Source organism: Primulina huaijiensis, chromosome 6, assembly GCF_012295235.1.
Source record: "Primulina huaijiensis isolate GDHJ02 chromosome 6, ASM1229523v2, whole genome shotgun sequence".
Taxonomy (NCBI): domain Eukaryota; kingdom Viridiplantae; phylum Streptophyta; class Magnoliopsida; order Lamiales; family Gesneriaceae; genus Primulina; species Primulina huaijiensis.
The window spans coordinates 23514771-23540313 of record NC_133311.1 but is presented as its reverse complement, the minus strand read 5'-3'; the positions used below and the strand labels follow the sequence as shown (position 1 = coordinate 23540313).

At 36.4% G+C, this 25543-nt stretch overlaps 3 protein-coding genes and 1 pseudogene across 5 annotated transcripts; 1 reads left to right on the top strand and 3 right to left on the bottom strand.

Annotated features, from left to right (window-relative positions):
• The first annotated feature begins 5520 nt into the window (after nt 1-5520).
• Nucleotides 5521-9355, top strand: LOC140978555 (guanine nucleotide-binding protein subunit gamma 2-like). Its single transcript, XM_073443706.1, has 4 exons — nt 5521-5851; nt 8456-8508; nt 8593-8637; nt 8989-9355. The coding sequence occupies exons 1-4, from the start codon at nt 5735-5737 to the stop codon at nt 9071-9073; spliced, it is 300 nt and encodes a 99-aa protein (XP_073299807.1). The 5' UTR covers nt 5521-5734; the 3' UTR covers nt 9074-9355.
• A 149-nt stretch (nt 9356-9504) lies between these two features.
• LOC140978554 (uncharacterized) lies at nt 9505-11862 on the bottom strand. 2 transcript variants are annotated; one of them, XM_073443704.1, is made up of 3 exons: nt 11709-11862; nt 11400-11598; nt 9505-10045 (listed from the first exon to the last, which is right to left on the bottom strand). In XM_073443704.1, exons 2-3 carry the CDS (start codon nt 11589-11591, stop codon nt 9686-9688), a joined length of 552 nt encoding a protein of 183 aa, XP_073299805.1. In that variant the 5' UTR covers nt 11592-11598; nt 11709-11862; the 3' UTR covers nt 9505-9685. The 2 variants fall into 2 exon arrangements, with proteins under 2 accessions (XP_073299805.1, XP_073299806.1); XM_073443705.1 differs by lacking the exon at nt 11709-11862 and having other exon boundaries at nt 11400-11701.
• A 768-nt stretch (nt 11863-12630) lies between these two features.
• Nucleotides 12631-16179, bottom strand: LOC140978889 (U-box domain-containing protein 43-like; annotated as a pseudogene).
• Nucleotides 16180-17041: 862 nt separating this feature from the next.
• Nucleotides 17042-24855, bottom strand: LOC140978553 (acylamino-acid-releasing enzyme 1). Of its 2 annotated transcripts, none has more exons than XM_073443702.1 (18): nt 24697-24855; nt 23269-23453; nt 22847-23153; nt 21989-22210; nt 21550-21759; nt 21356-21427; nt 21062-21200; nt 20301-20452; nt 20148-20230; nt 19933-20054; nt 19763-19841; nt 19436-19613; nt 18646-18706; nt 18426-18548; nt 18008-18205; nt 17854-17922; nt 17225-17301; nt 17042-17108 (listed from the first exon to the last, which is right to left on the bottom strand). In XM_073443702.1, the coding sequence occupies exons 1-18, from the start codon at nt 24822-24824 to the stop codon at nt 17045-17047; spliced, it is 2469 nt and encodes an 822-aa protein (XP_073299803.1). In that variant the 5' UTR covers nt 24825-24855; the 3' UTR covers nt 17042-17044. The 2 variants fall into 2 exon arrangements, with proteins under 2 accessions (XP_073299803.1, XP_073299804.1); XM_073443703.1 differs by having other exon boundaries at nt 23278-23453.
• Nucleotides 24856-25543: the final 688 nt, after the last annotated feature.

The following is a 25543-nucleotide window of genomic DNA, read 5'->3' as shown; positions in this document are numbered from 1 at the left end:
ATGTAGTAACGAGAGATGGGACATGCAAAGCCGTAGTAAACGCATCTAAAGTTTACAAAAAAAAAAAAATAAAAAAAATAATATCATATATTAAAAAAAAATGAGGAGTAGTCAAGAATAGAGTAGGTCAATGTCGTGCTAGTGGGAGAATATACGAATATTTCTCAGCGAAAAAGCCAAGTCAGTGTAAATTCTTTTTTAACAATAAAATGCTCGAGCTAGTAGCTTGATTTCTTTGACCCGATCCCCTTAGCAATTTTGACATGCATCTTACGTAATTATCATCAAACAACGAAGCTCAGCTCAGCTCGATGTGATAATTATGAAATGGTCGGTGGGTAGAATTGCATATTTCCTACTTATAAACGGAACACGATTGGATAAAAACTGCTAGCTGCATGTAGAAAACGAGTGATATACATACATACATACATGCATGTGACAGCATGTGTGACAAAAGGGCAACGAAAAACATGATCAGCTGAATAGGTCAAAAATGGAGTAATGTAATCGATTGTGAATAACATTAAGAAGTCGAAAGAATCTCCCTTGACAACGAGTCCTCTACTCGGTTTCTTTTACTCTCGTCTCTTGGATTTTCTTCACCTAATTCTACCATTTTACAGCTCCAATTTGATATCTCATGAGTTATTTCCCTTAGGTTTCAAGTCAACTAGTTTTGAGATTCTTTTAAAAAAAACGGTGATCGTACGTTAATGTTTACTTGACTATATATGAACTCGCAAGGCCGCAATCGCCATTGAATCAGCATAAACTTTATATTATTTCATTTTACACATACATAAAGATTATACTGTACGTACATCCTTTTTGTACGGTGGTTCTGTCACGAACCCACCTGATTTGGAAGCAACGGGCTTTACATAGGAATAATTGAATTGGACTGAAAATCGGGCTTTATTTAATAAGCCCGTCTTTCTTAGCTGGGCTTTAGTCTATTTCTAGTTAAAGGAGAAGAACAACAGCCCATCTACCAGAACAAGCCCACAAAGTGTATGACCCAAATCAATGAAAGAGAAAGCCCAAAGTGCTAAAAGCCCATGAAGAAGCCCATCACTCAATGTAACAGAATATTGTTTGATTAGTTGTAACAAACAGGGGTTAGGTGTCAATCTTTTATTTGTTGGATCTAGGATAAATGTATACGTGAAACTGAGAATCAATCAAGCAATAAAATTCATCTCTTAGATTTCTTTTTCGTTTTCTCTATTATGGTATCAGAGCCTTCAAGAAATGGCTGACGCCTCTCTTGATCCTGGCTCCGTATCGTCACCAAATATTGCTTCTCCCAATCCAAATCTTATACTCGTAAATCCAGCAAATCAGATCAACTCTGTTAAACTAACAGATGAAAATTATCTCTTATGGAATCTACAAGTTTTAGCTGGACTAAGAGGACTTGGTCTTGAAAGTTTCATTTCAACTCATCCCCCTGTTCCTTCTCGTGTTATCTTCAGTGATGGAGCTTCGGAAATTGTTAATCCAGCATTCATTGCTTGGTGCCGTCAGGATCAACTCCTGTTTTCTTTCCTGTTGGCATCCATGAGTGAAAGTGTTCAAGCCCAAATGATTGGCTGTGATACTTCTGTTCAGCTATGGTCTCGGGTGTCCACTCTTTTTGCTACACGCTCAAAGGCTCGGGTGATGCATTACAAGCTGCAACTGCAAACGTTCAAAAAAGGGGATTTGAGAATGAAGGATTATATTAGTAAGATGAAAGGTTTCATGGACTTACTTGCTGCTTGTGGTCATCCCATTTCTGATGAGGATCAAATTTTACATATTCTTGGTGGTGTGGGAATTGAGTATGATTCGGTTGTAGTGCATATTACCTCCCAAACTGATTCTATCAATTTTTCTGAAGCTAGTGCACTTCTCATGTCTCATGAAGGGAGACTCGATTCTCACAACCTCAATGTTACATCTCCACCAACAGCAAACACTGCTATATTTCCCCAGCAACGGAAAATAGACAATCAAACCCCTACACGACAGTCCTTTCCTTCATCACAAAGAAGCCGAGGAAGAGGAAGATATGGTAGAGGAGGAGGTCGAAAACCATGGTTCACTAACAATGGCAAACCAACCTGTCAAATTTGTGGGATTCAGGGTCATGTTGCTGAAATTTGTTACCACAGGTTTGACAAAGAGTTTGTCCCAACTCAGCGTTTTTCCGGACCTCCTCGCACTTCTCAAGCTTATTCAGCTGCCTTTACCACCACTAAATCTGAATCCTCACCTGAAGAATGGTGGTTCCCAGACTCTGGAGCATCCCATCATGTTACTCATGATCTTTCCAATCTTTCCACTAAGAGCGAGTACACTGGAGATGGTAAGATACACATGGGAAATGGTGCAGGTTTGTTCATCTCTCACATTGGCAAGTCTAAATTATCCTCCCCTTCTTCCTCTCGAGATTTCATTTTAACTAATCTTCTTAGAGTTCCTATGATAACAAAAAATCTTATTAGTGTGAGCAAATTTGCTCAAGATAATCATGTTTTCTTTGAGTTTCATCCTCATTTCTGTCTTGTGAAGGATCTAGCGACACAAGCAATCATCCTCCATGGAACTTTGCATGAAGGTCTCTATAAGTTTGACCTTGGGAAGCCAGTCTCAAATTCTTCCTCACAAGCACTCTGTTTCAACTCTGCCCTTCCTCCAGCCAATAGTTCAGATCAAGAGTTACTCACTGATCGTCGTCCCTCTTCAGTATTAGCACAATGGCATCTTAGGCTAGGACATCCCACTTTCGCTGTAGTCAAGAAAATTTTACGTACTTGTAATGTTCCTTTTTCCAGAAATGAGATTGTTGATTTTTGCAATGCTTGTGAACTTGGAAAAAGTCATCAATTACCCTTTTCCTCTTCAAACACTACTGTCTCTATGCCCCTTGAATTAATCTGTTGTGACGTATGGGGACCTGCTCATACCACTTCCAGAAATGGTTCTCGGTATTACCTAAGTTTTGTTGATGCTCATAGCCGTTACACTTGGATATACTTTCTTAAACTTAAATCTGAAGTTGCACAAATATTCATGCGTTTCAAGAAACATGTTGAACTTCAGTTTGATAAGAAAATCAAGTGCATTCAATCTGACTCAGGTGGGGAGTTTAAATGTTTGACCCCTTTTCTTCAAAATTGTGGTATCATTCACCGATTTTCTTGCCCTTACACATCTAAACAAAACGGGCTTGTTGAACGCAAACATCGCCATATTGTCGAAACTGGACTTTCACTTCTTGCTCATGCATCAATACCGCTTTCTTACTGGGAAGATGCATTCTCCACTGCTGTTTACCTTATCAACAGGCTTCCCACTTCAGGCCTCCATGGAGTAATTCCACTCCAGAAACTTTACAACAAAGCTCCGAATTATTCTCTTCTTCGTACTTTTGGTTGCCTTTGTTTTCCCTGCCTTCGTCCATATAATGCTCACAAACTTGAGTTTAGATCATCTCCATGCACTTTCCTTGGGTATAGTGATCTTCATAAAGGCTATAAATGCATTAACAGCTCAGGAAGAGTTTATATTTCAAGACATGTAAAGTTTGATGAACTCACATTTCCCTTTGCTTCTTCAAACTCTAACAGCTCCATCTCTACTAACATCACTTCAGATTCTTCTTGTTTATACCTACCGCATATTCAATCACCCCCATCTCTTCCCATCTCTCCTGAGCCTACTGTCTCATCACCTTCTACCACAAACTCTCAAACACATACACTGCCCCCTGATACTTCCTTTGCTCCCCCTTCTCCAGTGGCAACTGCTTCTCCTTCCCATGTGAATCACCATCCCATGATCACTCGTGCTAAAGATGGTATCTACAAACCCAAGGTCCTGGTAACTACCACCTCAGCAGATTCTGAACCCTTAAACTTCAAAGATGCTCAATCACGTCCTGAATGGTGCGCTGCTATGCAATCTGAATATGCTGCCTTGATGCAAAACCATACATGGTCTTTAGTCGAGGTTCCCTTGAGTACACCTCTCATCGGCTGTAAATGGGTGTTCAAGACTAAAACCAATCCCGATGGCTCAGTTGCACGGCATAAGGCTCGACTAGTTGCTAAGGGTTACTCTCAAACTCCGGGGCTAGACTTTTTTGAAACATTTAGTCCAGTGGTTAAGCCGACCACCATCAGAATTGTGTTAACTATTGCCATCTCCCAAGGATGGAATGTGAAGCAAGTTGATGTCAATAACGCATTTCTAAATGGTACGTTATCTGAAACAGTGTTCATGACACAACCTCCAGGGTTCGAGATCGTTCATCCAAACAAGCATCTAGTGTGTAAACTGCACAGGGCTCTTTATGGTCTCAAACAAGCTCCGCGAGCTTGGTTTGATAGACTTCGTCACTCTCTTCTATCCATGGGATTTGTTGAGTCCAAAGCTGATGCATCCTTGTTCATTAAACTCACTGCTAATTCAGTTCTCTATGTTCTTGTCTATGTCGATGATATCTTAATCACAGGTAATAACAAGACTCAACTTGATGCCATCATCCAACAATTGAACGGTCAATTTTCTCTCAAAGATCTTGGTGAATTATCTTATTTTTTGGGAATTGAAGTGGTCAAGTCCTCCTCCGGTTCGCTTTTTCTAACACAATCTAAATATACCCGAGACTTGCTACTTCGTACAAAGATGAATGATGCAAAGCCTTTTCCTACCCCAATGGCTACTGGTGTTAAATTATCTTCAGCTGATGATGAGCATTTCTCTGATGCTACTCTTTACCGGAGTACGGTTGGGGCGCTTCAATATTTGACGATTACTCGTCCTGACATAGCCTACAGTGTCAACAAAGTTTGTCAGTTCATGCAATCTCCATCTATTTCTCATTGGAAGGCCGTAAAACGCATTCTTCGATATTTGAATGGCACACTTCAGTTTGGCATTTCTCTCACAGCCTCCTCTGATCTTTCTCTGCAAGGCTATTGTGATGCTGATTGGGGCAGTGATCCTGATGATCGCCGTTCCATGTCTGGATTTTGTTGGTTCCTTGGCAAAGCCCCGATCTCATGGAGTTCTAAAAAGCAATCCGTTGTTTCCCGTTCCAGCACAGAAGCTGAATATCGTAGTCTTGCTAATGCAACAACCGAGTTACTTTGGATTAAATCTCTCTTATCTGAACTACATATACCTTTAAAGCGCACACCAGTCGTGTGGTGTGACAACATCAGCACAATTGCGCTGATGTTGGATCTAGGATAAATGTATACATGAAACTGAGAATCAATCAAGCAATGCAATTTATCTATTAGATTTCTTTTTCTTTCTAGCTCCATCTTCTGGCCCTTTTAAATTATATATTCAAAATATGAAGAAACACTAGCTCTAAAAAAAAACACTAATTATTAAAATATTTCAACAAGAATTGAAGTGATTTTGTGAAACGGTCAATTAATAAAAAAAAATGTTTTTTTATATTAAAATTATTAATTTTGATCGTAGATATGAAACATATATCATATAATCCAGCCATACAAACAATGCGATTCTTTGTGAAAAAGCCACACAAAAAAAGGCCGACAACTTTCGTTACATCAGTTGATCCTGGACGAAATCGAACTTAATAGACCAAACCGAAAAAGCTTCATTCTTCCTATGTTTCTTGTTCAATTAAAAAAAAAATCGTGGGTCTCCTTTGTTTTCTGATTGTGCGTTTAGTTTTTACTTATACGTCAGAAGTATATAAAAAATGCAAACTGGGAGTTCAGGCGAGCTTCGATCGCCGACGGGAGCAGCGGATACAAGAGGGAAACACAGGGTTTCTGCTGAATTGAAGAGACTTGAGCAAGAAACTCGATTCTTGGAGGTTGTTTTTTCTTCTATTGTTTTCTTGACTTAGGTCCTTTATTTGTTTTTGTTATCATAAATTTTTTCATTTGTCTTGTGTCTGGGGTGCTGTAATTTCATTGCAGTGCTGCACATATTATTTTGAGTGGTGAAAGATGAAATCTTGAGGTATATCTTCTGGTCATTTTTCTCTCTTTCATCCTTTTTTCCAAAAAAAAATTATGTTTCATTCAATGACAAAAGAAAATGAAGTTTTAGAGGATTAAGATTTTTACCTAGAGCTTTTTTAATATTGTTGAATGATCCACGATAGGAGTTGCAGTGGATTCTGGAATCCCTCTTTTTGCCAAAAGAGATGGTAGATTCCTGTTGAACCAAATTTATTTTCATTTCTCACAATTAATACTGGAAAAAATGAGTTTTTTTGGAGCCCAGTACGGGATAATAAGTCGACCTTATGAAGTGTGTAGACTTCACGTAATAGGGTGAAGTAAAAACTTTCTTTTAAGAAGTGAGAAAATGGAATTCGACTCAGTCAGTTCATAATTGTGTTATTTAGTATAATTTACCATTACTCAGCTTCAAGCATTCAAACCCTCCTTATAAATTTACAAGCAAGGGGCAGATGCTGACGTTGATCACTCCACTTTTTCACTTGACTGTTGTTGGGATCACCTCTTTGATTGAGTTTTAGGGTTTTTAATTTTTTTCATTTGTTGGATACATGTGGTGTTTACTAGCATGCTTCTTGGAAATGTTGGAGAAACTATTTTTGGAAAAAAACATGCCCACTGATGTGATGAATGTGATCAGTGCAAAATATTGCTTTATGCATCTTATGAGCATTTAATTTTATCTAGATTTAGTAAGTCGAGGACAATTCTTCAGCCAAAAGCGCACACTGTCTAATAAATGAATCTGCAGTTAGATTGAGTTATGTTACATTGTTGGACATTAATGAACATCTTGGTTCACTAGTGTGATTGATGAAGCTAAACCCGAAGAAACTTGACATTTATGTATTATCCAGCCTCAAACAGTCAAACATGGCACTAGAAATACCATAAAAATGTTAAAAATTTAATGCTTGGTTTGACAAGCCCGTAGCTTGATCCAATGTGTGTGAATTATCTTGACCAACTAGTCCACATTATAAATCTGTCGAGAAAGAGAAGTTGGGGAATTTTTTGTTATCAATCAGTTAAGAATTGACCTTTGATATTTTTGCCAAATACATAATGATCCGCAGTCACAATATAATATCTTGTTCCACATAGAAATGTTGAAGGAATGTGATTGGACTTAAAAGGATCAACGACAAACACTTTTACATTTTGTTGAGCGATGACAAATGTTTAGTAGTTGTTAGTGGAGCCCTTCAAGTACATTGTCGCTTGCATTGGCACCTATCTCGTGGGTTCGGAGAGTGATAGAATGGTATTAAAGACAATCCCGAGGAGACTTTTAGACTGGAAAATCTGGCTATATACTCGTGAAAATTCTAGAATGTGAAAGAGCACGATGAGTACATCCATGTCCAATGGGTGAAAATTGTAATACCCTATAATGATGTATAATGTATCATTCCGACAACTTAATTAGTTATTTTCACAAAGTGGGAATGCATGCAAAATAATTGCTTATGGAACTCATTATGCACAATCTTGCTTGTACATATCCTCACCTATAGGACCTAGGACCCAACAAAAGATTAGCTTAAGCAAGTGTATGGGATACTTGGATTATCTTTTATGATGCTTGACAAGAAAATACAAAAATATCTAGTTTTTTTAGCTTTAAAAAGGTATCTAACTAAGGATTCTTTGTTATCGCCATATACATGTTAAAGAATAATTGGTGAAAGTATACTTATAGCTGTCAGATACGAGTACTCTTTTTTGGCAAATGGACTTTGATTTATTCACTTTTATACAGATACCAGTCTTCTCATATAGATTTCTTAATGGTAATTTGATTTTCACTTGTGACTGTATTTACTTGTACGTCCATGCTGTAGAATAATTAACATTTAGAATGCAATTATAGTGCTTTGATTTGTATACTATTAATTTTGTTGGTTTTAAATTGTAAAACTCAAACCAGATTGCTGTAATCAGTTATTTTGGTGAATCTGTCCTTTCAAAACAGCCCATTAAGGATGAACTTCTATCATTTTATTTGTCACGACATAGCTAAAGTCGAAATGTTTTATTGAAAACTGCAAGTACTTGCAAAATTCGAAGTGTTATATTGCAAAGAACTAGTACGTGTGATTCTTTTTTCCCGACAGCTTTTGTGCTTCACTTTCACGACTGTTCGGAATCCTACTCATGATAGTCATTTACCTTTCTCAACTCTTTAAAGTGTATGTGAGAGAATATGTAATGGTGATCTATCTCCACCTATCTACTATGTTGAGAAACTGGATCACCAAATCTTTCTGCCTGTAGTATCTGTGTTAGTTATAATTCCACATAAGAAAGACTAACTCAGTTACAAAATATGCCTCGTGACAGTCTAACCGGCGGCAAAAAGATTTTTTTCAGTGTGATTATCACATTACTAAATACCAAATGGATTTTTTCTACTATAAGTAATTTCTTATGCGAGACAACGTGCACAGGAAGAATTGGAACAGCTCGAGAAAATGGAGAAAGCATCAGCTGCTTGTAAGGAGTAAGTGAGAAGATCTTTAAATGACTTACCACTTTTCTGCTTTAGCATGATATAAATGCCTGACAGTACTTTTATTATTAACAGGATGCTGAGTATTATTGAGACAAGACCAGATCCTCTTCTTCCTGTGTAAGAACTCTAACTTGTGTGACTGTGTCTTTATTCACGAGTGCCATCAGTATGGCCAGTCTAGCGAAGCCAGGAACTTAATGGGGTGAAATTAAGAGTTTAATTTTTTGTTAAAAAAATGGATCATGTTTTTCTCCTTTTTGTATGGGAAAATGTACAAATATATAGGAAAAATTAAAAGGGAGGGCAACGGTCTTGCTGGCCTCCCTCTTTCTCCACGTCTAGTCATGGTCCTGTCGATAAATTTTTTATCCAATCTAACTCAAGCCCATGACCTGTGTCATGCAAAACTAATAGCTGTACTATTCGACCATTTAGTCGGTCGTATGATATTTTCCGTGTCCTTTTCAGATCGAATGGTCCGATAAATCCAATCTGGGATCGATGGTTTGAAGGGCTTCAAGATTCTTCTGGATGTAGGTGCCGGATACTATGATGCTTGCGGCTGATTTCTGGGATTATTATTCTTCAAAAGGTGTTTACGTTAAAGCCTCTCTTACAGCAGGCATCGAGGATAGTTGGACACAACTGTGTTTCGTGTTTAACTAGTTTATGTTTGCGTTGTCAGAAAATTAAAATTCTTTGTCACCCCGTCACCCCATGCCAGCAGATTTGGATTAACGATGTTACATGTACATCAGACGATGAATGGTGCGGTGTTGGATACGACTATTCATTCTATTTAAACATATCTGTGAATGAATGCTAAAATTTTTTACGATGGGATGAACTTATATATTTCATATCACAAATTTATATTTTCAGAAAAAGTAAGCTTAGAATCACCCACCATAATTTAACCTTCAAACTAAGCTTTTCTTCTGAAAAAGCCCATCTTCAAATTACTCAGAAAACCGCACATGGCTGTTCGGAAAAATAAATTATGCTCGTGGAACCAAATCATATTACCAGCAAACAAAGGTGAACAATGCCACTAACGAAATGCTTTCATTGAAAACACGAATATACTGTATAAGTAAACAACTCTAAGAATCCAATTCCATCAAATTACAAATGTTCCCAATATTGTCGACATGATTTCAGATTTTCAAATAGTTGCTTTCCCAGTTACTTTCTGCGCTATCCATCCCATGCCATCGTATAAACCTTCACCAGTAAGAGCGCAACTAGCTTGAATATGCCAATCATGGTTCTTGATACTGTGAAGTGAGAGAGCATCGGTAATTTCAGCAGGTGTCATGCAATCTTTAATATCCTGCTTGTTTGCAAATATGAGAACAACAGCATTTTGTAGATCTTCGTTTGGAAGGAGTCCAAATAATTCGTCCTTCACGATGGAAATCCTAGCTCTGTCTGTGCTGTCAATTACCACGATAACAGCATGAGTCCCACGATAGTATGTTGCCCACGACGTCCTGAGTCGTTCTTGCCCACCAAGATCCCATACCTGGTTACAGAAAAGTATGAGTCCAATCCCACGATAGTATGTATTACTCAAAGTTCTATGAATAGTCTGAATGAATAGTTTGAAGAATCCACGTGGTTCGTATCTGCTATTTTGGGAACAGTTTAGCGGCAGTGAGGTATGTGTTGAAACCAAACTGTTGAGAAGAATTTTTAAATAAACTATGCAGTCAAACGACTCTAGCTCTGATGACCTGGTGCTGAAACCAACTGGTAATTGGAGCCAACTTCAAGTCCATCATAAGGATCTCCAATATCTATTTAACCTGAATTGTTTTTTAAGATAAACTGTTCCTATAAACTCGTCTATATATCAACACGCTAAGTGCCAAAGAAGCAAAACACGTTACTCAAAGCATTTAGACAAAATTGTACCATGCTCCATAAGCTAACTACGCGATCTCTTCTGCCATTCCTCATATAAGAAGCAAAAGTCCGATAACACACAATCACGCGTTCATTAAATTAAACCAGACAAAACTGGACTCACGTCAGTTAATACATGTTCACCACATACTGATCCATTTTCAAAACTATGATCAATCTCAAAATATAGTATTCAAGATGTGCAGAGTAAAAACAAACAGAAAGACCAGGTAAAAGCAATTCATAATCCTTTCCAAGCTATCATTATAACTTAAACACAATGTTAGCTTTTGTGAACTTAACGAAGCAAAATCATGTCTCTAGGATTTTACCTGGATGATAAACTTAACATACTTCCCTCCTTTTCTTATTTTTTGAAGCAAGATTCCCGTTCTTCTTTAAGCAGTTCCTCAGAATCTATATTTATGTCTGGGACAAACATAATCAATCTTGAAGGCCAAAACCTCCAATTTAAACAAACTTCCACAGAACTTGTAAATACAAGTTTCTAGAAAAGAATGAAGACATCTACTATTCTATTACCAATTCCTTCTATTACTCCTGTATTGTGATTCTCGCCCTTCAAGAACTTAACAGATCCAACATGAACGAGAGGTGGACTCAACTTCCAAACACGGAACTCCCATTAAAAAAATTCAGATTTTATGTTTAATTTTCCAAAAATAAAAATTTTCATCCCAAAATACAACCGCCGCAGCTAACTCCTTGATATCGCTGTGCACACGAATCATCAACGATTTCAAGATCAAGAAATGCAAAAATAGTACTGATTCCCCAGCTGGCTTTCCATTTCCATCATATTCATCTCAGGAAGCACTTAAGATTTTCAACATATCGACAATATCACAAAATTTCGTATTGATAAAAGTGATAATTATCTCAAATTTATAGTGTAGAAATAAGTTTTTCTTTTCTTTTCCCAAAATATAAATGAAATAAAAGTGAGATACCTCGAAACGAATATTCTTGTAAACAACCTCCTCGACATTGCTTCCAACAGTAGGGTGGGTGGTGACCACCTCCCCTAAATGAAGCTTGTAGAGCGTCGTCGTTTTTCCGGCGTTGTCCAGACCCACCACGACGATCTTATACTCCTTCGCCGGAAACAGCATGAACCAGAATTTGGACATGAGTGCACCCATAGATCCCCTGTATGTACCAAATTTAACAGTGTTAAGATCTCAAAGATCACGTAACTCAAGAACAAATTCTTGAAATGGGATGTTAAAATAGATCGTGGAAAGACAGAAAAATTGGACCTTTTTAAAGAAACGATCAAGATTTTGATTTGACGAATGGTTTATGAGAAGGAAGAAGCTGCAGCTGATACTTCCCTGTGCACGCTTCATTTGGATTTTCTCTTTCTTTCATTCCATTTGCTTTATTATATTATATAATAATAATAATAAATAAATAAATAAATAAAGTTGTGTATATTGTACAAGGCTAAACAGGAGAATACGAAATAACATACTTAGTAATTAGATTTCAATAAATGTAGTTGTTTATTTATTGAAAAACTCTTGATTTTATTGACATATTTTAAAATTAAAGAAATTAGTTGTTTTGTAATGCAACAACAGTGTTTAAAATGATGGAGCTTTTAAATTTAACCCCAAAATGATTGGCATTTTGGAATTTGCCTTTGAAAAATATGGGGTGGAAAGAAAGAAAGAAAGAAAGAATTTAGATATTGGTTGGACTTCATATATAATAATTGCTGATAATATATCAGGCTTCAGTTTTGGGGGAAAATTGTTTCCAAAATTTATTTCAAGGAATCACAATTATTTCTTTGAGGGAACATAAATTTTTAAAAAATAGAAATGCGTTGTGTAAAAGAATTTTTATACAGAAAATAATATCACATATATTTTATTTATTTATAGATTTTTTCTAAAAGAAATAATCGGTATGCTCATACTTTCAAATTCAATTCTTATATTTTGATACAATGAAATCGATGTATTAATAATATATTTTAAAAATAAAAAAAACATAAGTCAATTTTGTGAGACAAATCATTAATCCGACCCGGTTCATAAAATGTATTATTTTTGTGTTAAAGTTTATTTTTCTTTGTACGTATATATCAAATTACCCCATTTCATGAATACAGAAGACAGATCGGTAAACTTCCTCTTATAAAATATTATAGCTAGCTTTATATATCCTTGATGCCATGAAGTCACAACCATGATCAATCATTTAAACCAACAACAAGAGCTGCTAATGCTTCAGAATACCGTTCAATAAGAAGTATGATTCTAGCAGCTTTCTTTTGAAGATGACCATCCTCATAAATCCTCCGGCCGGTAAGGCACAGAAGATGTGATTTAACTATCGATCCATAAAAGTCCGCCATCTCCCTTGACACACAAATTTTCTCCAAAAGGGCCAAAGCCTCTCCTTTTATTGACTCTGATCCCCAGCTCAAAACTTCTATTACTGGTCCAATCGTGCCGTTTTCGTGAAGAACTTTCGCCCCTCTCTGTGGAGACTCTTCTTGAACTAAAGTTGAGAGTGTCTGAATCGCTTCACAAGCTGTAGCATTAACTTTATCTTGCACCAATCTAACAAGATCAGACAAAGCATCGGTTTTTAACAGACAAAACATAGTTTCCACACTGCAAATGCCTCCATGTGCAGGACAAATTGAAAAACCAGTTCTAGGAATGCACCAAAATATGTGTTTCTTGGATTTATCTGTTAGTTCTGGACTTCTCACAGAAAGATCACCTAATGAAGCTGCCGCTCTGGCTGTCAATGAATCAGCCTTAAGAAGGCCAGTGACCAGAGGATATGCACTTAGTTCGATTACTATACGTTGAGACTTGAGGTTTGTTGGATCTGTGAATCTAAAAAGAGCACTCAAAGTATTCTCCTTCGCTTGAATCGTCCCCGAGTTCAAAATGTTGATAATCGCATTAAGCCCGCCTAGTTCAATCAACTTTTCTGTAAGTGAAATTTCTGATTTCGGAAGGTTGGTTAGTAAACCAGCTGCAGCCATTTCGAGCAGAGGTGGAATAATCTCCTCCTCACCAAGTAGCCTTATTTTCTCTTCATCAAATTCCAGGCTGACTAGCTCTTTCAACATTGATGTCCTTACAGAAGCTGATCCTAGGAGTTTAAACAATGATATATGAGATTCTAAATTCTAAAGACCCTTGCATAATATATTAGTGAAAGGAATAATTTTGAGGACAGACCTTTGACAATTTTATCAACCAGAGGTCTAAACCAATTCACTTTAGCAGCTTGAATAACATTCTCATCTGCATCACAAAGCTTAGCCAAAATTTCTTCAACTGTTTTAGTTATTTCATCGATTGGAATTTTAAGAAGGGGAATAAAAAGATGGATCACATCGCAGTTCTTAGAAAGCGTCATGCAGTATGACATATTCCAGCCTGACCTATGAAGCAAAACCTCGTATAGCAACTCAACTGCAGCCTTTGATATTCTTGAGTCCATGCTTAAGCATAGAATTAGTTTCTCAATCCCCTGATTCTCAATGAAGATAACCTATAAGATAAAAGGCAGAAATGCTATCAAGAAAATGAATAGTTTTGAAGGGTTTTGTCCAATGTGTAAAATACAAACCTTGTTTATAGCATGACCTTCGACAATGTCCTTCAAGGTTGCTAATAATTCCTTCTTTACCTCTCCATCAACCGTGCTACCAAGCATAACAAGAGTGAAATAGAAATCCAATCTTTATTGATATGATTCTCTCTAATGAGCTCTTTTATTTGCTCTATAGTTTCTTCAACAGATGAATTGAGCTCCAATATCAAATTTTCCTTGCAACGCCTAATCTTGACACAATAGTTCAGTTCCCTCACACTTGGATCGACTGCCTCAGTTGGATGTTGGCTCTGTCTGAAAAATCTTGAAGAATTTCGCTTGTTTCTGGATCTGTTTTTTCCCCACATTCAAACCAAGATTCAAGGGCTGCTCTTTCACAGATGGTATCCATGCAGAGGCTAACGGGATCAACCATCAAATCTCCGGTTATGCAACAAAAGAATATAATATATTCTTCTCGAGAATCGTACCGGTCAGTAACTTTTAACTCTTCGGAAATATTGCTACCTCGCTTGTTGATAATCTTTGGCAGCATCTGCCCTCGATAGCAATTCAATTACCTGCTTTAAGAACAAAACTTCAGCCGTTTCTTTCCCATTTTCGGCTTCCTCTTTTTCCCTTTTGAAGCTAGCTAATGCTCTGCTAAATTTAGTGGGTTCGACTGGCACACCAACAGCGAGAGAAATTTGCGTCAACATATCATTTGCAAATTCTTTATCAAGTACATGATCTGAAAGACCTTGGTTTAGCTTATCCTTTATTTGAAGCTGGGATTTAGACGCCTCAAATTCTGCTCGTTGCATCTCGTTCTGTAACCTTTTCACCTGGTCTGAGATTCCTGATAATACATCAATATTTGCGAGAGAGACAGCAGTCAAAGACTTTCCTGTACTTCCTTTACAATGTGCCTACACTTCACTAGCACGTAGAAGCGGACCCGGTTCTTGTACTTTTCTACCAAGTTATTCGCTTTCTTGACATCTGTTTCGAGGCAAACCAAAGCTTGCCTCGTGGCAGTTGAGTCACTAAGCTGCTTCAACTGAAGTTCCTTTAATACGGGGTCGGGATCGATGTCAAAAAGTTGTTTCGCTATAACCTTAAAACTTTCCTTTTCGAAAACGACATCCTTGGCAGCCTGAGCTGTTTTAATGATCTGGTTGGAAACAACTGCTATAATTGTTCCAATTGGTACTAGCTCCGCCATCAAGACCGAAATCACTGTTGTACTTATTCTGTTCAACACATAGGATCATACTACAGCTTTTTCCAATACAACAGACGGGATGTGCTGTCATTTATGAAATAATACAATTGTCTTTGAAATATACTTCCTACTTGTGAAGAATGTTGACTTACATTGATTTCACAAGGCTAGAGGCATCAAAGATGGCTTAAATTAGGTTCTTTCACCTCAAATCTAATGGAAATAGCATGTAAAAAATGTATCGAATAGACCAACATGAAGTAAAAATATACAGTCCCACAAAAGTCACCAAACAAAACTTAAGTGATATAAACCAAGAGCCGAACCATTATGGGGGAATTTCGAGCTTCAAAAATTACCAAAAGAAAAAAAAACCAAGAAATAAGAACTTCCATTAGAGTCCTGCGTGCAAATTCTGTACGAACTTGAGATCAAGTGAGCGTAGTTTAAACGATGTAAAATTATTTCCACTGCCAACTTTTATCCGAGTTCTTGCCCAAGAGCAAAGTCAAGACAATGAAAAGACACTCTATTCATCTAATTCAATGCATGATTATTCTTGGCGCATCGAATCTACCAAGAAACTAAAAAAGTACACACAAATAATTTCATAAAAATTACTCAAGAATAGTGGCTAAAGCAACCGTACCAGGATAACTTATGCGGCTTCAAAGCTGTCAAAAGATGGAGTATAAACATGAATAATTCAGTTAAAATCAGTGCAAAATGACCACTGCTTTAAATAAAGTTTAGAAATGAATAGTTTATGCTTTTAAATGTTGAATGTTCGTACTTTGAAGTTTTGGTTATGAAAATAAATGACATCGATTAGAGTCACCCCATATCAAGTAGTGTCACCCACATTTTTCAATCTTGAATTTGTCAGGATATGATTTCAGACTGTTCACATATTATAATATTTTGGCTTGTTAGCATGCATGAGTAAATTCATCATAAAAGAGTGTTATCCACAATCATTTATTTATATTGTTGTTTGTGTAAATGTAAGAAAATAATTGCGATTTTGTTTTGAATGTGGTTTTATAGTCCTTAAAGAATGAGTTTATGGCAATTCCCTCCACGATATTCAAAATAAAAACAAAATTTACACACATTAAATACCTATAAACTTTCCCAAATAACAAGTCAGAGAATTGATTCAGTAATTTGGAAGAAAGAATGAATTAATTTCGTTTCTGTAAGGTTGCATTTAAATAATTCTTGAAACAATACGAATTACAGACACGGTTTCTGAAAAAAATGGAAAATACACTTATTCAATTTAAAACATTTAAGGCAAAAATTCAGAATAGATGTTAATCAATTCTAATTTAGTGCCCCGGTGGACCAAATGCATATCTTTTGATAATTAAATATCAAGCTATCGAAATATAAGAATTTCCCTACATCTCTTCCAACAACCAAATTTAATTATTTTGGCACACATTCTCTTACAAAGTTCTTATATCCATCTTTTATTTCCTGCGTGAGATATCATTAATATTACTAACTGTTCCAACAATAAACAGAGACATTTTTTTCCTAGTAATGACAGTGGACTTGAACGTCTTGAAAGTGCTATAATTTTTAATTCATTAGTACACAAAATAACTCGGACTTTTCTTTCACACGGTCGAATCATGAAACCTAACTTCCTTCCACTTCCCAGTTCCCACGAAGTTAGGATGCTTTTGATTTATAATTTACTAGTAGGAATTTAAAGGGTTCGGCGATATTAGCCTCTTATCTTTAATTGTTTATGTATAAAATGAAAATCATCAAGAATATAATTGCTTCCAGATGCTATCTGCAGTACTTCTTGAACCAGACTCCAATATTGAGGAAGCTCTCAAAATCGGACTGTGGTCTGCAAGAAAACACGTATCAGACAGTCAGACACCAAAACAGGCCGACTCAACAAAATTTGTGGTTTGTCAGAACCGGCAACAAAGCCGTGTGATAGATACAATGATGGTGAGTTACCGTTCAATGCCATGCACATCTTCAGGAAACACAATCACTTTAGTTTCCACTCCTTTTTTCTTCAATGCTCGTGCATACTGCGTAAGTGGGAAAAAAAGAAAAAGAAAACTGAAATTAGATACCACCCATCCGTATATTGCCTCTCCATCTATATAAATCGCCTGTGTTAGTCAGGGAAAATTCTAATAATGAATTCCAGCCTTTTCTGCTTCGTTATACATGGCATCGACTAGGGGTGCATCAAATATGAGAGTTGAGTCGAGCTCGTGCTATACTACAGCTAGACTCAAATAAAATCTCGCTACTCGAACAAGCTCTTCTTCGTATATTGACTTGATATGTTCGAACTCAACAAGCACCTGTCTCGTGTTATTAAAGCTCGAGGTCAGACAGCTCAAAGTGTTCTGCATTCTAGGCCAAAAGTAGCTCCTGAATTCGGGGTTCCTAAAGCAAATCATCTATTATGTTAGGTATTCCAGAAGTCGGGGTATCAAAGTAGCTTGAGCCAAGTCGAGTTTTAGCTGAATTGCTCATGAGCTACCCATAAACTGTTGCCTTCCTTGTACCCTGGTCTAAAATTACAGTCATAACCAGTGAATTCAAGGTCTAATGATACTATCAAATCTTACTTGTAATCCGTTAGAAATCGGCACACGAAGGTCCTTAGCTCCAAGAAGGAACAGTGTGGGAGTTTTGACCTGTAAAGAAGTACAAAAAAGAAATAGTTGGTATCTAGTCGACTTCTTTGCAATAGTACATCTACAATAGCTAAAAATATTGGACCTTAGATATGTGAGAAATTGGAGACTTGCTGTGAAACAAAGCAAGTTGTTCTGGTGAAGGGGATTCGGTAAAGAGAGCTTTTCCCTCACTTCCATATGCCTCGAAGAAACACCAATCGGGAATATCAGATGTGCCAACCATCAAGGCAAGGTTGCATACAGGGTTTCTGGCAGCTGCTGCAACAAATCTGTCCGGTGCCTGAAAGAAATATGACAGAATTTGAGCAAAAGCTACACCACAAGATGACTTAGTGATTCAAACGTTCCCTGTTCGTTTTTGAGACATCCTCAAACTATGCTTCATTTCCTAAGATACTTTCTTTCAAAAGTACCCTCAACAGTTTCACTTCAAGTATTTATATAACTCACAAAAACCATTAAGTCTGAAGATAGAAGTGTAAAAATTTCCACATTTCGACCTGACCAATCAAGTGCGTTGTCAAAAATCCACCATGTGAACCACCAAGAACGGCTATTTTAGATGGGTCCGCGAGTCCCTTATCGATAACATAGTCTATAGAAGTGAGAACATCACTGACATCCTGCACATGTATCAAGAAGACAAATTAGATTCATACACACCTCTAATTTCGTTAATTGCACAAAAAAAATGAAACAATTGGCCTAATTAACAATCACCTGAGACCCCACATTCCCTGGAAGAGACTGCAATGCTTCTTCACCAAATCCCAATGAACCTCTGGAATTAACATGGTCCAATCGAAATGTGCTTTCGTCAGTAGAAAATAATTTTTTATAGGCAACCACTAGCTCAACAAATGTAAAATAAAAACTTGCCTGGCATAAATTCACGCTTCAATCGTACACAATTCATGGTATGCTATGATCACTCATTTCACAACCAAATTGAAAGAAAGTGAGAGAGCATGAGTAAGAGGATTCTAAGAGTCTAGCAAAACAACTTGCTCTGACTACAGATTCACAAGTGGTGTTTTTGCTCCTAAATTGTTAATAAATCGTTCACATTATGTATACAACTAATCAAGAGGTTAGAGTTACAACACAGTGACCTTTGAGTAGAAAACTTCAAAAGATATGCAAATCAAGAGGATGAGTAAGAGCACGTATGTGCTGATCATTCGTTTCACAACCAAATTGAAAGAAAGTGATAGAGCATGAATAAGAGGATCCTGAGAGTCTAGCAAAACAACTTGCTCTGACTACAGATTCACAAGTGATGTTTTTGCTCCTAAATTTTTAATAAATCGTTCACATCATGTATACAACAAATCAAAAGGTTAAAGTTGCAACACATTGAACTTTGAGTAGTACACCTCAAAAGATAAGAAAAGGAAACTATGTAGGCTGTACATTCATTATCTCACCAGCATACTAAAATAATGGTTGGACATCAAAAAGTACATTTAAAAAAAGGAAATGGAAAGAAAGAAAGAAATGCTGAGATTACCTATAATTCACAATCAACAAACTGTAACCCAGTGAACTGAGGAAAGCCAAGGACTTCGAGAAACTGGACAATGAAACAGAGTGAGGACCACCATGAAGGATTACTATCGTTGGTTCTTGCCCATTAGGCATCTTGGATTTGGAAGATACAAAGATAGCTTCAAATGGTTTGCTTGCACCTAGTGCATATCACAAGTTAAAGGGCTCAGTGATTTATATACCCAAATGACAATTAGTCCAGGTATTGTCCACGGAGATAAGGTGTAATATTTTTTAAAACAAAAAGCGAAACTAATAGCGTTTAATATGAGATCATTGCTTAAACCACCTTCTGTAAAGTTCTCAGGCATGCTCCTGACCGGAATCTTCAATATACTAACCTGAGGGGAAGACATTAAAGACTTAACCTGCGCCAAATCATAAGAAAATGGTGAAGAGCTTTACATAGAAAGTATGCAGAAACTCGAAAAACTTGGAGCTTAGAAAACTTTAACATACATTTTCATAGCATTTGGTTATGGGGCTAAAAACGTCAAGCCAATTCCATTTAGCATCTGTAGAAGTCTTGTGAATGAGACTGCCATACTTGATTTGAGGAACATCAATTACGCTACTGCAAACTTTTCGAGACAAAACAAAAATAATCATTTAGTTTGTGGTACAAAATCAAGCAGACAGCCCTTCATGTCGTATAAAAACACATTCACGCGTACTGGCAATGATATTGTCTGCATCTAGAGCAAGGACATCCCAAGAAAAGTTTGAGCTATTTGGACTGATCAGTGACACTCTTCCACTGAAAATCATAAGGAACCATTAGTTATAAACAAAAGAGTATGAGATGCATTAGCGTAGTTCCAACTTACCTTAATACATTCACTGAAAGTATTGCTTGAACACTGCCCCAAACAGAAGATAAAATGATGGTATGTCCATCAGAAAGCCATGGTTCACTGAGAAACTTAGAGCAATAAAGCCCAGGAAAGCAGCCATCTTCAGGACACATCACAACAGGAACCTAAAGAAGCAACAAAAGATGTGACCCAAGACACGTGTGAAAAAGGATAAAATACACATACTACACAACCTTTTCTGTAATAGTTCTCTGTCGTTTTACTGCAGGCTACGCATTAGCACCAGAAACTCCACATCAAGATAAAATCTTCTAATACCATATCAAGGAGAGTGGGGGGATATATGTGTTTTTTAGTGTTTTACGGTATGTTTTCATTTTCGGGAAATGCCAACAAATAATTTTATAATTCCCCACAAAACCATCATTTTAATTCAAGTTTTCATTACTCGAAAAGTAAACTATTTTTATGTTATGTATTCACATCCAAAATATATTATTATTATAATTATTAAATTATAAATTACCAACCTATCATTACAAAATGTACAAACATGACATAGCATTTATGGTAAATTTGTCTCCTCCTGAAAATAAATCCGAAGTTACATCATATTCTCAGATTCAACTTTTGATAATTTATTTCAAGAATGCATTTTCTAGAAATAATGGAAATATAACCAAGATCACAAAAAAATATCCAAGATTCTTAGTCGTCTGGTAAACTCCTCTTTAGTTATTTGACAGGTCAAAGTCAATAGAAAAATAGCATACCACATCTACAATTTCCAGATGGGGTCCAAGCTTTCCATCAGACGGCCAATCAATCTTATGAAGTGAATCTGTAGCTGAATGTGCCCCGGAGTCCACAGAACTTCGTGCAGACAAAAAGATGAGGTATTTCCCACCTGGGCTGGTTTAGGAAATTTGTTACAAGAGAGTTTCTCAGTAAAATGATCACGAAATTCTTACAAAACAATAAAATATGGCTGTATACTTGATCCTAGATAAGCCATTGGAATATCAACAGGTATAATTATTTAAAGTGACCATTCTATTTAAGCATACCTGAACCGAGGAAAGAATGCACTGCTGATGCCAAGGGTCAAATTGACAATGACTAAATCTTCAGCGGAATTTCTACCAAGGGGAACAGATAAATCATACAAAGAGCAAACCAGGTAAGTGAGCCGTATTTCCGATTGTCAACAAAATTGTAAATCGTGTGACACAAAATAAGATATACTAGTAGGGTGTTATACCTGGTTAAGCTGTCTTCCAATTTGAAAGATGGTGCTTTAACTGCATACAAGAAACAAGGCCTATTGTAGCAATATTTCATACCAAGTTTCCTATCACTTGAAAGCCACCCAACAAATACCAAATATTGATCGCCTTCAGTTGATGGTGCCCATACAACTTGGCCAACACTCAATGTGTCTCCTACTCCTTCAACAGCACGTACCTCTCCACTGCTCAAAGTTCGTTTTAGGATATGATGCATGAATAGTGAACATATCCCGGTTTTATATTGTAATATACAACCAGGGAAAGAACCAGTATTTTATAAATTTATATGAGGGGGCAATCTACTACTTTAAGAGAGGTAAAACGTAGATATTTACAAAACTAAAAATAAATTTTGAAAATGTTTTTTCCAATTGTGGAATGGGTATGATTGCCCCATACAACTATTTGTACCTATTGACATCAATGACAAAAAGTGTTGGCCGCCTTTTGCCGACATAAGTTTCTCCCCAATCCTCTTCCCAATCACCTTGACCCTTCCAGTTACAGCATTCCTTCTCTGTGGCACCTTCGGTTTTGAAGCCAAAGTTATTAAAAGTGGGTTTTGTGGGATTAGGTTCCTCGGCAACATAAGCCACAGTGGTTTCATCTGAGTTCCATGAGATTCCCTCAAACCTGTCACCATAAAACATAAAATATCTCAAAGACGGAAAAATGATGCACAATGATGTCATTAGCACTAAGATGTGCATGAATTGCACATACAAAAATAATCAGAAATCTCAAGGAGAAGATTAGTAGTTGTGAAGGAACTGGTGATTTCTTGTATTATTTTTCATTCAGCTTCAATTTCCAAAACTTGAAAGAATCATATCCTCTCATGCTATCCTAATTTATGGCGCATCACCTCATGCCTTGCAAAAATAAATGCACGGAAATTTGATGTAAATTCCTTGAGAAAGTATCAATGAGAATTTGAGAAGCTGCTAACTTGATTGATATCCTTCTGATTTCAATATAATTTTATGGTTATCCAAAAATAAGACGATATGCCAAGTTAGACGGTATTAACTATATGTGTGTGTGTATATATATATAACTCGGCGGTATTAACTCTCTCTGTGTGTGTGTGTGTGTGTGTGTTAATTGCTAATGTAAGAAAATTTGAATAACTAAATAAACTCACTCTACATTTCTTTTCCTTATATACTTTTTGCCCTCATTTTGTGCAATGCTTCTTTTCTACACAAAATGCTCAGCTTGTAGCAATAGCATGCAGGTAATAATCTATAATACATAGAGAATGTTTACCATCCATCAGTATATACCGATCCATGGATAGACTGCGCAACAACAAAGTCCTTCACATCAGATGGGCCCCATATTTCAAAGTGTGTTGGAGAGCCATCCTCAGGGTTTCGAATAATTAGAAGCTTTGTACCTGATGGAGAGGGTATCATAGCAGAGACACCGTTAACCTCGATAGGAAATGGGGCCCACTGAAAAGTTACAGAACCACTATTTTTTTTTAAAATGTGACTGGATAATATGGATTTCCTCCTCTTGTTGGCCAAAGTATTTGGTTGGCTAATGGAAAACATAGCATGAGAACCATCTTCTGCACAAAATCATGTAAGCATTAGTAGCAAATCAGGCATCTTGGCTGCACAGATTCAAACAACAGGAAATAGTTAGAATAAATGTTTAAAGGGGTAAATTCTGATAAAACTGACCAGCATTACCATTGTCAGATTTAAAAGTCCATGCTTTATCTATGGTAGGGATATCTGTGAATTCTTGGAGTAACTTTGAAAGAGAAGCATATTCTTTAAGCATAGTTGCATCAAAACCTACTGGCAGTTCTTTGGTGGGGTTGGATTTTGAATTGTCCATGACAGATAAAACCGATGATCTTCGACTTTAAAAGTGAGAAAAATAAAAATCAGCAATTGGATAGAAATCAAGAAGCAGGATGTTTCTAAAAAGTAAAAGTATATCAATTTCATGTTGACAATCAAAAGGAGCAAATTGAACAAATGTAAGAACATAGACAATTACTCATTATGAATCAAATATTCAATTATAATGTGCCAAGCTTTCAAAATTTTCAGCAGTGTCCGCATTTCGGATATTGAAAAACTACTCAGATTTCAAAGTTAACGGCCACATGTCTAAAACTTTTGACTAGTGTATCGGCATGTGCGATAATAACTAAGTAAAAATTATGTCATACAGTAAAACGTTTATGTTTGATTTAACATCTGCTTATACTTGACTTAAACATCTACTACCCCATTTCATTTCTCTCTAAATTAAAATATATCCACCAGTTTTTCTTGTCGTAGAATTCAGAATGTACATCTACACAAAAGATTAGTGTACTCTTCATGCAGTCTTCATTCGTCATAACCACACAAATATAAATTCTGAATAACTGTCCTTAAAGTTTTTAGCATCATCTATTATCCTTAAATTTATACATCATCTATTATCCTTAAATTTATAAACTTTTATGAAAATAAGGTCTCCATTTGTACACTTCGTGTCGTTCTCTGACACTATAATTGTGGATCATATTATGCCACAATATCAATTTTCCTAGTACAGATTGATGTCTCCTTTGAAAAATCCAAATCACGTCCACATTAGCCAAAAACAAAGAAAGAAACCAATAAAATGCAGAAGAAATTTTGCAAAGACGCAGTCATCAGAAAACCTTTTATTACTTTGAGTTTTGTTCAATTGATAAAAAAATCCGAAACAACAAAACTTCGTCACAAAACATCAAGCTCATCCATGCCTTAATAATTTTGCCAATATCAAGGGCCAACAAAACATTGTGAATGTTAAAGTGAGAAACAATTCACTGCCCTCATCAATTCAAAATTCAATCTTTCTTACTTCGAGCGACGTTAGCTTATATACCCAAAAGTCACAAATTTTCAGATAAAATCAAATCAATAGTCCACCGCACAATAAAGGAAGCCCGTAAATACAAGTCAAGAACTTGGCCATAATCTACTAATTCAGCAAATCAAAATCACTGGCAAACCATCGGTAAACACGATACAAGTCAGCAAATCAAAATCACTGGCAAACCATCGGTAAACACGGTACAAGTAACCATAAAAGAAAAATATCCATTTGGAGATTACATTTACCTGGAGGAGATACAGAGTGGCTGTGAAGAAAAAAATGAGATTTTCTTGGGGGAAATAGAGAGTGGAGAGTTGAAGTGGGAGTGCAACACTGAATGATGTGCTGATACTACCATCCTAAGTTTCGACATTTCCTGCGTGGTAGAGTCAAGGATAATTTAATTTAATATTTATTTAATTTTATTCCATTAAAAAAGAGCACAGGCACAAGAAAAAACATTTTCCTCTGTTGGGTTAATGAAATAAATTTGTAATATTATTAATTAATTTATGTAAAATAATGTCAAGATGAAAAATATATTCTCATTGGAAAACCGTTTTTATGTAAAATAATGCCAATTTGTAATATTATTAATTAATTTGTGTATAATAAGATTTCTTGATTTTTATGTTAATTTTCATTGGGACGGCCCGTTATGATTCTCCTTCTTTCAAAAACTAATGGGCCATTTTTGTATACCCAATGGGCACATCAAACGCCACTAAATATAGGTGCTAGGGTTTCGAGATTGAAAGAGAACTCGGCGCCCCGCTTCCTGCTGATTCTCTGGTAAGCTGAAATTTCATTGATTTAGAATCCGGGCAGCTTTTAGATTCTGTTTTTGTGTGCGCGCGCGCTTTTTTTTCTATTGATTTGAATTAGACAGCGTCAATGAAATGTTGAACGGTATAGTGGTAGATCATCGACCTTATTTCCTTTACTTTGTTGAATTTCGTTTATGTTTAAGTGTGTCTTAATCTGAGACGTTATAGCCTTTGAGTATTTTTTTGTTTTTGAGAAAATTAGCCTTTGAATCTTGAAGCTACAGCATTTGCGTTTTGTGTTTGTTGTAAGCAGTGCAGGCACATG

Excerpts from the sequence above, each read along its gene's own strand:
- LOC140978554 (XM_073443704.1), bottom strand. The coding sequence starts at position 11,591 with ATGGGTGCACTCATGTCCAAATTCTGGTTCATGCTGTTTCCGGCGAAG. Across the intron at positions 10,046-11,399 it reads ACAAGAATATTCGTTTCGAG|GTATGGGATCTTGGTGGGCA; the intron begins GTATCTCACTTT and ends TTCTGTAACCAG.
- LOC140978555 (XM_073443706.1), top strand. The coding sequence starts at position 5,735 with ATGCAAACTGGGAGTTCAGGCGAGCTTCGATCGCCGACGGGAGCAGCG. Across the intron at positions 5,852-8,455 it reads AAGAAACTCGATTCTTGGAG|GAAGAATTGGAACAGCTCGA; the intron begins GTTGTTTTTTCT and ends CAACGTGCACAG. Across the intron at positions 8,638-8,988 it reads CCAGATCCTCTTCTTCCTGT|ATCGAATGGTCCGATAAATC; the intron begins GTAAGAACTCTA and ends TGTCCTTTTCAG.
- LOC140978553 (XM_073443702.1), bottom strand. The coding sequence starts at position 24,824 with ATGTCGAAACTTAGGATGGTAGTATCAGCACATCATTCAGTGTTGCAC. Across the intron at positions 22,211-22,846 it reads TCGGTATATACTGATGGATG|GTTTGAGGGAATCTCATGGA; the intron begins GTAAACATTCTC and ends TTATGGTGACAG. Across the intron at positions 19,614-19,762 it reads GCCTGAGAACTTTACAGAAG|GTGCAAGCAAACCATTTGAA; the intron begins GTGGTTTAAGCA and ends GATATGCACTAG.